Below are 10,900 nucleotides of genomic sequence, written 5' to 3'. Positions count from 1 at the left end.
GTGAGATGCATGTGAGTGCACGTGTGAGATATGTGTGTGCACGTGTGGAAGTGTGTGTGCGTGTGTGAGATGTGTGAGTGCACGTGTGATATGTGTGAGGGTGCATGTTTGAGATGTGTGAGTGTGCGTGTAAGATGTGTGGCTGTGCATGTGAGATGTGTGAGTGCACGTGTGAGATGGGTGTGGGTGTGCGTGTGAGATGTGTGAGTGCATGTGTGAGATGTGTGAGGGTGTGCGTGTGAGATGTGTGGGTGCATCTGTGAGATGTGTGAGGGTGTATGTTTGAGATGTGTGAGTGCACGTGTAAGATGTGTGGGTGTGTGAGATGTGTGAGTGCATGTGTGAGATGTTTGTTGGTGCACGTGTGAGATGTGTGTGGGTGTGCGTGTGAGATGTGTGAGTGCATGTGTGAGATGTGTGTGGGTGTCCGTGTGAGATGTGAGTGCACGTATGAGATATGTGTGGGTGTGCATGTGAGATGTGTGAGTGCATGTGTGAGATGTGTGTGGGTGTCCGTGTGAGATGTGAGTGCACATGTAAGATGTGTGTGGGTGTGTGTGTGAGATGTGTGAGTGCATGTGTGAGATGTGTGTTGGTGCACGTGTGAGATGTGTGTGGGTGTGCGTGTGAGATGTGTGAGTGCATGTGTGAGATGTGTGTGGGTGTGCGTGTGAGATGTGAGTGCACGTGTGAGATGTGTGGGTGTGCCTGTGAGATGTGTGGGTGTGTGAAATTGTGGGTGTGTGAGAGATGTGAGTGAGCGTGTGAGATGTGAGTGCACGTGTGAGATGTGTGGGTGTGCATGTGAGATGTGTGAGAGTGCGTGTGTGGTGTGGGTGCATGTGTGATGTGTGTGAGATGTGTATGAATGCACGTGTGGATTTGTGAGTGTGCACATGAAGTGTGTGGGTGCGTGTGAGATGTGTGTGTGTGTGAGAAATGTGTGTGGGTGCCCGTGTGTGTGAGTGTGTGAGATGTGTGAGGGTGCACGTGTGAGATGTGTGTGGGTATGCGTTTGAGATGTGGTGTGAGTGCACCTGTGATATGTGTGAGTGCGCATGTGAGATGTGTGGGTGCGTGTGTGAGATGTGTGGGTGCATGTGTGAGATGAGTGTGGGTGCGTGTGAGATGTGTGTGTGTGAGATGTGAGTGCACGTGTGAGATGTGTGTGAGTGTGCGTGTGAAATGTGTGTGGGTGCCCGTGTGAGTGTGTGAGATGTGTGAGGGTGCACGTGTGAGATGTGTGTGGGTATGCGTTTGAGATGTGGTGTGAGTGCACCTGTGATATGTGTGAGTGCGCATGTGAGATGTGTGGGTGCGTGTGTGAGATGTGTGGGTGCATGTGTGAGATGAGTGTGGGTGCGTGTGAGATGTGTGTGTGTGAGATGTGAGTGCACGTGTGAGATGTGTGTGAGTGTGCGTGTGAAATGTGTGTGGGTGCCCGTGTGAGTGTGTGAGATGTGTGAGGGTGCACGTGTGAGATGTGTGTGGGTATGCGTTTGAGATGTGGTGTGAGTGCACCTGTGAGATGCGTGAGTGCGCATGTGAGATGTGTGGGTGCACATGTGAGATGTGTGGGTGCATGTGTGAGATGTGTGTGGGTGAGATGTGAGTGCACGTGTGAGGTGTGTGGGTGCATGTGTGAGATGTGTGGGTGCATGTGTGAGATGCGTGGGTGCATGTGTGAGATGTGTGTGGGTGAGATGTGAGTGCACGTGTGAGGTGTGTGGGTGTGCATGTGAGGTGTGTGGGTGCACGTGTGAGATATGTGAGGGTGCATGTGTGGTGTGGGTGCATGTGTGATGTGTGTGTGAGATGTGTGTGAATGCACGTGTGGATTTGTGTGTGCATGAACTGTGTGGGCACGTGAGATGTGTGTGTGTGTGAAATGTGTGTGGGTGCCCGTGTGAGTGTGTATGTGTGTGTGAGATGTGTGAGGGTGCGCGTGTGAGATGTGTGTGAGTGCATGTGAAATGTGTGTGGGTGCCCATGTGTGAGTGTGCGTGTGTGTGAGATGTGTGAGGGTGTGCGTGTGAGATGTGTATGAGTGCATGTGCGTGTGGGCAGGGGGAACAAGTGTCCCCAACATCTCAGTTGGGATCCAGCTCAGGACAAACGGCAGGGGAGGTGTCGAGAGAGGCCTGCTTTGCACCCAAGCGCAGCCGGTTCTTGGCTCCCACCAGTGCTCTGGGGGACTAGCAAAGACACCTGACTCTGGAGAGATGGCAAGCCCACCTCGGCCCTCATTCCCTTCATCTGGGGTATTCCCTGCCCCTTCTCCCCACTTCCAAACACGTGGGCAGGAGCCGGGCACAGGCCGCACAGGAGGCAGCCACTGGAAGGGTGGCGTTCGGATGCCTAACCCTGGGTTTACCAGGCTGTGGGGAGGAGCACCAGGGTGTCTGAGGAGGGCAGGTGGGGGCTTGAATCCCCAGAGCATTGTGGATCCCAGGCCTAGCTCAGAGCTCCCGGCCGGGCCCCAGGACACACTGACAGACAGCTGTTTGCTGAAGGACTAGACAGGCTGGTGGGAATCCGCTCGGTGGCCCTGGTCAGGATCAGAAACAGTGAAGGTTGTCAGAACAGTGGAGACAGTGGAGGTTGAAGGGTGCGGCAGAGGTCCCTGCTTGTCAATCTGGGGCAGCAGGGCTTCCCCAGGCCTCAGTTTCTCCACCTGGCATACTGACATGTTGTTCCCTGTCCTGGTTCCTGCCAGGACTGTTAGGAGGATGCATGAGGCCAGAAAACCGGGAGGAATTCCAGCCTATGGCCGGAGTCCAGTGCAGAAGCCGGCTGGTGGCCTGGGCCTGGGAGCTTCAGCACCACAGTGGGGGTTGGTGGGAGAGAGGTGGCCACCCTAGAGCTGTGCGCAGGAGCTGCCCAGGTGTCCGCTACACTCAGTGTGTCCTGATTGCCCCTCGCTTACAGATAAGGACCTGAGGCTCTGTGTCACACATGCCAAGAAGCAGAGCCTTGTCAGGGTCCTGCCAGAGGGCCCTGGGCTCCTGACGGGCTCTGGTGCTCAGGTGGTTGAGCTCCCGCTGTCTCTCCCCAGGCCAGGTCTCCCCTCTCTGTGTCTGGAGCAGATGCCAAGGGGGCTTCTCACAACCTGGCAACCATCATCACTTGGCACCAACCTGCCCCACCTCCCTTCCTCCTGCCTGGTCTCTTGCCCTTTGAGACACCCAGCCTCGGACCCTCACTCCTGGTCTGACCTTTGCAACTCTGTCTCTGTCCCAGTTCTGCCCTGATACACTGCACTGGGAGGTGAGAACTCCAAGTTCAATCAAATCCTGGCTCTGCCACCTGCCTGCTGGGTGAGTGTGCCGGGTGAGACCTTTCCCTGTGGGGCCTCAGCTTTAGCTCAGGGCAGGGCCACCGTCTCTGGATCCCTTGCCGGCCCTTTCTTTGGTGGACTCTGCTCTCTCCTGGGTCCTCAGCAGCCAGCTGCCTCTGGACACGGGCACCGAGTCCAACCGGAAATCCTTCCTGTCCAGGGAGTTAGTGGTTTCCACGGCTCCAGGAGATGTTGAAATGCAGGCTGTGTTTGCCTTGGGTTTGTTTCCTTTCCACAGAAAACAAAACAAAACAAACACACAGGCGCATGCACACTGCCACACACTCAAAGACAAGGGCATGTCATCAAACAACAGCCCCAAAGCCCCAGCCTCAGCATGCATGGGTGCCCAGTCAATGCTCACTGGATGTGCAAAAGCACCTGGGGCCCTGGGTTCGAGGCCTGGCTCCCTGTGTAATCTCTGGTGTGATCACTGGTCGGATGCTTCTGCCTGAGCCACAGACAATGGGAACAGGAGACCCACACTCCCCGGGCCTCTCCCGGGTGCAAGCAGTGCGCTTTGTCTTGTGTTCAGTGGGTTGTCTCATCCACACAATACCCCCGGGAGAGCTGGGGCTCGGAGAGGGGCAAAGTCACCCAGTGTCACACAGCTGGGGTCGCAGGGCTGGCCTGGTGGCAGTGCTGAAGGAGACAGGAGGGCCCTGAGACAGACACCGGCTCTGTGTCCTCAGATCTGCCCAGGGAGAGCAACAGCCCCACCTGGGCTGCTGGAGGACTTGGGCTGGCAGAGGGCACAGTGTGGAGGAGGGGGTCCTTCATTCTCCTTTCACCCTGGTGGAGGTGGGTGCCCTCTCCACTCCCTTGCTGGGCCTGGCTGGCAGCCACCTGTGTTCAGGCTGACTCTAGCCTGGCTGCCATTCGACACACTGAGGGCAGGCACCCTGCGGGGAATTCTCTAGATGCCAATCAGCAGGAAGGGGCTTTGTTCTGGGATTTGCTCTGTACCCCAAATAAGACAGGAGGTCTGGCCTTGGTGGTCTCTGTTCCTGCCTGTCCCTCCCCCCTCACATCCATGGTCCCTGACCCCGAGGACTGGCATTTTGTTTTCTTTGCTCCATCTCAGAGTCTGCAGTCAGGGGGCATGGACTGGCCCGTACAGATGTGCTTTGACTTCTACACTATTCAAACATCCCGTTAACTCGTTGCCAAAATTTAAAACGTGGACAATTCCATGTAACAACTGGGATTTCCAGTCTTTCTCCTGCTGCCCCTTCCTCCCTCCCCGGGCAACATCATTCACAGATAGCAACAGTTGGCTGGAGCTGAGGACCAGGCGCCCCTTGACAGGACTCTCTGCCCCCCGCCTCCTCCCCATCACTGTGGGCCCCACGGGAACACTAGGGACCATCTGAAGCCCAGTGCTGCTCAACTCTGGATGCACAATGGACTGAGCTGGGGGGCTTTACAAACTCAAGGACACCCTGAACCACTTCCTCGGCCTCCCTGGGGTGGGACCAATGATGTTCTTAAAGCCCCACAGGTGACTCAGGTGAGCAGCAAGGTTGAGAACAGCAAGAGCCGATGCTGGGCTTTGCAGGCGGGTGGCTGCTGACAGTCTTGCTTCGTTGTGATTCCCCATGGTCCTCAGCAGGAGCCCCACCTCATGACAGCCCAGGCCAGCCCAGGCCTCAGAAGAGGGGTCCCTGCGCCGTCTCCCCTGGACTCCTCTGTTTGCTCACTGTGTGATGCTCCGTGTCTGGGCCCAAATCCTGATCTTGGCCGAGTGTGCCAAGTGGGAGCGGCCCAGGGCTGCCGGCTCCGAGGCAGATTCACTCCTATATATGGTCACCCGGGAGTCCCCCCACTGAGTGAATGCGTGACCTCATCTGCCGACAATCTCACCCAGTCTGGGGCCAACTTGGGAAGGGCCGTCGCCCTGCAGAGTGTTCAGTTGGGGGCAGAGAGACTGGGAGGAGGCAAATCAATGGCATGGAGGCAGGACAATGACAAGATGACCCAGACCCAGGGGAGCTGAGGCCAGCCCCAAGTCTCTCTGACGCCTGCCCCGTCTCCTGCCTCTGAAAGAGTCCAGCCTCCCCACACGCTTGCGTGAACAAGGAAACCTGTGAGCCTCTTTTGCTTTTAAAAGTCCTTTTAATACAGCATGAAGAGGCTATATTTCTATAGGCGAGCCGTATACAGATTCTCCAGGAATAAGGCACACAACGGAATGCCATCCCAAGGGCTGCACTTCGGAGATGTCGGAGCCTTCTCCACGCACCCTCCGAGCTGGGCCCCCAGGTTCTGTTTTGTCTTTTTAGCTGGACTCACACGTATGGACAGACACAGACACAGATGGGGTCACCGCATGGGGGTGGAGGAGGTCCGACGGCAAGGTTGGCAACAGTGAAGGGGATGAGCCCGCTGCCACAGCCCCCAGGGGACTGCTTGGCCATCTCGCTGAAGGCTGGAATACTCCCATTTCAGGGTTAGTCGTTGGACTGAGCTACAATGTAGTGAGGTTGGATTAAATATTCATTTAGAGTAGATTCAAGTCTATTAGATGCTGGAGGGCTGGTGTAAGGGCTCCGGTTGACATTTCCAAGTTCAAGGAGCATGGCCTGGAGGAGGCGTGGCTCAGATGGCAAAGCTCCGGAGCGGCGAGGCCAGGCTTTGCCCCACTTCTTCTTCCCTCCTGGGGCCCTGCTGATCGAGAGCCCTCCCACCAAGCCAAGACGCTGGTGGACCACAGAGGGGCTGGTTAGTCAAATAAGCTGCTTCTTCCCCTCGCCCACCCCCTGCCCCTCTACAAAATGAATAAAACCGTAATAACAAGATAAGAAGAAGAAGGTGCCAGAGAATGGATTACAATGCTGTTTGTTATCCTCAGTGGAAGAGGCACAAAGGGGTCACCATTCCCTTTTTCACTGTGTATCAAATTATAGCTTCCCTTAAAAAAGGCAATACTTTTCAAAATACACATATGTATAAATACAGGACAAGAACATATTAATAAGCCTAAACACTTGAATAATATGCTGGCTACTTAATACTGATATTTTCATCCAGGGAAAACAACACAGAAAAACAATATGGCTTAAAGAATTGCAGAGATTTTTTTCCTCATCAGAATTATGTACCAACTTCATATAATATTCTATGTAGACAATATTTCCTTCTGAATGTAGTTCAGTTGCATATTTTTACAGACCAAAGCATAGTAAAAAACAAACAAAAACCAACCAAAAACCCAATAATGGGAAACAGAAAAGTTCTCACCATAAATATTTTCTTGCAGTTCAACCAGAAGGTTGGCAAAATACTTCCAGAAATCTTTGTTTGATATTCTCTTGCCCTCCTGAAAGTTCTGAAGTTTTGAAAATGCCTCTCTTTTTGTTTGTTTGTTTGTTTATTCTCAAAAATCAAACAATTATATTTTTCTTTTCTTTTTCTTTTTTTTAAAAAACGGCCTTCAAATATATACAGACAAAAAATCACTGTGAAGATTTTTTCGGGAAAAGCTACCAAATTCAGTGTTGTGAGAAAAACTGGTAACCATGCAGAAATTTTAACATCTATGAATATTTTTTTTTCCAAAATACACACATAGTATTTTTTTTAAAAAAAGGAATTCTGTGTCAAGTATAACTCAAAATAAATACAAATTCACAAGTAGAACTATTGAATACTTCATACGGGGTAAACACCATAATCTCCCAACTAGATCGCTAGATCTACCAACTGCAAGCGATTGTCCCTTTTGAACTTACTAAAACCACACACTTTCCTGTCCCCTGGGCTCCTGGCCCTCTGAGCACTTAATTCTCATGGCACCCCAGCCTACATGGCAGTGGCTTTGCTGACCACGGAGAGTTCCCCAGTTCAGCCAGAGCCCAGTCAAGGGGAGCATAGGGGGTGGACCTCAAAGCGGGAACCTCAGCCCCCAAGGTGGCTGGCTCTGCACAGATGGCAGGGCACTGGCTACCTGCTGAACAGCTCACTGGCCAGGTCACTTTGGGGTGATATCCCAACTCCCCTTAGCCCGTGCAGGGAAGCCCTGGCCTCCAGTGGTCAGGGACCTGGGTTCTTTTTAGGGTGTGGGCTCCCCCTGGGGCCTGCAGCACAGCTGGCAGGCCCCAGGCATCCTTGGGCCAAGGTCCCACATGGGGCCGGGTCCCTGGAAGGGTTGGCACAGGCACACTGCCCACCACTGTGAACATTCTCTTTAGTGATGCAGTAGGATGACTGTCAGTGGCAGCTTCTCCTTGAGGACAGAAGCCTGGGCCAGGGCCAACCCCAGCTCACCTCAACACCTTGGAGAAGACGGGGAACAACACGCTCGGGGAGTCCTTAGTAGCAGTCCCCAGTGGTGACAAGAGTGTCCACAGCCTGCTGCCTGGAGCAAATGTACCTTTTTTAAGTGCTCAGAGGGTATGGCCCCTCAAATCCACCCTGCAGCTCCCTGGCTGCAAATACACTCACTCCATCTTTTCAACTCGCTCCCTGGACCCCTGGTTAACACTTCACTGTAACTCCTCAGTTGTACAAAGCATTTTCATTTGAATACAAAAGGCAACTGGACACCAGGTGGGCATCCTTGAGGCCATGGTAAACACTGAATTTCAGGCCCATTTCGTGGTCTGATTTTTTTTTTTTTTTCCACAGAGGCATCATGTAGGGGCAAAATCAAGAAACCCAGTTCTAACAGCCGGGAGAAAGGAAGGGTCATGACTATGGAAACGGGGCTTCTCATCCGGGAGACAGAGGAGCGCACGATCCCGCTGCCAGTCAGGACAGTGGGCTCCCTGGCCAGGGACGTGCCACGAGGCCTCTCTGCTCCCTTGGGAGGTAGGAAATTATTGTCCCCATTTTAGAAAGGAGGGGTTCTGTGGCTTGTCTCAGGGTTCTCCACGTGAGGGGCTAGGAGACCGAGGTGAGAAGGAGGAGGCTCCTCCATGTTTGCAGGGGTTGGGGATGAAAAGCAAGGCTGGGGCTGTAGGGGCCAGCAGGGGAGGACTCAGCATCCCTCAGCCTGACTTCTTAAGACACCAAGTGAGGGGTCACGGTGCGGGGTACCTGGCACCTGGGAGGCTTCTCCCACCATTCTGGGTGAAACTCCCCAAATAAAGCTCCAGGACACAGCACCGGCCAGCATGAATCCCAGAACAACAGAGCTGAAATGGGCCCTCTGCTCTCTGGTGTTATGCTGTCATTTAACTAATGGGGAAACTGAGGCCCGGAGATGTGAATTCCTTGCCCAAGGTGACAGAATGCGTCAGCAGCAGGGCAAGGACTTGAGCCCAGGTCTCCAGAATGCCAGGCTTGCGTCCTTTCTGCTAGAACAGACACGCTGGGCTTCCACGCTGGGCCAAACTACCTTGATGTGGACCCCCAGCGTGGGTGGGAGGCACAGGGGAAGGAAGGGGAGTGGGACTGACAAAACCTAAGGCAGTCTGGTGGGGGTCGTGGGAGGGGCTGCTCACGTTCCCCAGGACACATCCGTCCAGCGTTTCGTGCCTCCCCTGTGCCTAACCCCTCCTATCTGGGTCCATAGGGTAGGGAGGGGGGCACACCCAGGTGCAATGCCAGTGATGTCAGAGGGGGTCAGGATTTGGGGCTTAAAGTGGGCAAGGGACAGAGAGGTCCACTCCCCAGCAGCTGCTAGAACACATGTCCCCTTGCCAAGATTGCTGACTCAGGAAAGAAACAGGGATTTCCGAGAGTGGCTTTCCATACCGGGCAAACTGGAAGGTTGTGGGTGGGGGCAGGCGGCCTGGCTGGTCTGGGGGAAGTTTGGGATTCACAGTAAATTTAGTGCACCTGTGGCCAATACAAGGCTGCTCACCCCAAAGAGGCTCTCAGAGGAGAGTCTGTGGGGATACCCGGGGCTCCTGGACATGGGCTTTTGCTTGCTTTTGTCCCCTCCACAGAGACCTCAGGCCCGCCTAAAGAGCCCCAGACTCCCTGCTTTCCCTGGCCTGTGGGGGCAGCGATGTCAGTAACACTGTTTGTCAACACACACAAGACAAGAACGCTAAGAGCCCCCGGCCCAGCCCCGCAGGCCTGCGAGGACACCCCACGCACAGGGCGACACGCAGCCCCTTGGAGCAGCACAGGGAAGCAGCGTCTCCTTGGGCTGGTCGGGGGCGGCTCTGGGTGCGAGCGGGCAGCTGGTCACTGCACGCGACGGCAGTAGTAGCCCAGGACCTTGCACTTCTCGCAGAGGTGCTGCGGGTGCTCCTTGCTCTGGTCGGACACGTCCAGGCCATCGGGCTTCTCGAGGGGTCTCTGCAGAGAGAAAGAGGAAGGGGCCCAGGGGAGTGAGGGGAGAGAAAGACAGAAACACAGAAACAGACAGGGAGAGACACACGGAGACAGACAGGTGAGACAGGTACACAGGGAGGGGACCAGACAGACAGAGATGCACATCTCTACAGAGACAGAGACTGACAGACACAGAGAGGGAGAGACACACACCCGATGCGGGGTGGGGAGGGGGCACCTGTGGTCACAGGTCATTTCAACCACGGTGCTGGGGCCCTCCTGCTGAGGGAGGCTCCCTGCGATCACCCAGTGAGTGGGCTCGAATGCCGATTCTTCTACCTAACAGCTGTCTGACCTTGGGCAGGCCACCTGCCCCCTCTGGCCTCCATGCTCCCATCTGTGAACAGGGATGCTGATAACAGCTTTTTCATGGGCTTGTTCTCACCAGACAACTCAATGGAGATAATGAATACAAAGAGCCCGGCATGCAGAAGCTGTCTGTGGTTTGTCTTATCGGTAGGAGGGGGACACCAGCTGGTGCAGGGCCATCAAAATTGAGCCAAGATCCCAAGGTGAAAGGACCTAGGAAGGGTAAGTTCCCTGCTCTCCTGGACATCCCAGGGAGACCTCCAACAGCTCCTCCATCTAGGGCTTGGGTGTCCCCAGTTTACTGCCTGGACGGTAAGAAGGCTTTCCACCTTGAGTTAGAATCTGGGTCCCTGTCGCCTCATCCTGGAGATCCAGCCACAGACTCTGCTCGGCTCCCAAAGGACCGTCCGATCAGTATAGTTGTGAAGTGTCCCCTCCAGCACCCCAAACCCAAGCTGGTTTGCAGCCCCCACCCCCTAGGCTGGCCAGGGCCTCTTCCTGCACCCAGTCTTCCAGGACAGGCCAGAAAGGCCAGACTCAGCAGGGCCCACACAGCCCTCACTCCCCATGGCTTACATGTTATGTGGCAAAGTACTGCCACCTAAGCCAGGCCACTCTGGAACACACCCTAATGTCACCACTTCCCTGTGAGTGGCACAGGGAGGAAACAGGCCACAGATGTATGAGGAAGGGAGTTTCCACAGATGAGGCAACTGAGGCTCCAAGACATTAGGGACATCCCCGGGGCCTGCAATGAGGAGGTGGTAGTGTGTGGCCTTCCAGCCACACATGCTGTTTCCAAGCCCTGTGCTGCAGGGACATGCTGCCTACTGCCTGCAGTTGGCCCCACTGGCTGCACTGTACTGGGGCTCAGGGCCAGCTTATGACCAGTGCCCACCCCAGACTGCCGCACTCCCTCCCAGCCTGGCTGAGTCCCTGGCTTTCTGTCCCCAGGACAGCACCTCCTGT

At 54.9% G+C, this 10,900-nt stretch overlaps 1 protein-coding gene across 1 annotated transcript in view; it reads right to left on the bottom strand.

The window, feature by feature from the left end:
* Positions 1 to 5,432: 5,432 nt before the first annotated feature.
* ZCCHC24 (zinc finger CCHC-type containing 24) overlaps positions 5,433 to 10,900 on the bottom strand; it is a 63,444-nt gene continuing 57,976 nt past the window's right edge. The window contains exon 4 of the mRNA XM_025396486.1: positions 5,433 to 9,586. Coding sequence (XP_025252271.1) covers positions 9,473 to 9,586 — 114 coding nt within the window. The 3' untranslated portion in view covers positions 5,433 to 9,472. The remainder of the gene's footprint in view (positions 9,587 to 10,900) is intronic.

Source organism: Theropithecus gelada, chromosome 9, assembly GCF_003255815.1.
Source record: "Theropithecus gelada isolate Dixy chromosome 9, Tgel_1.0, whole genome shotgun sequence".
Classification (NCBI taxonomy): domain Eukaryota; kingdom Metazoa; phylum Chordata; class Mammalia; order Primates; family Cercopithecidae; genus Theropithecus; species Theropithecus gelada.
This window is presented reverse-complemented; position numbering and strand designations above follow the sequence as displayed.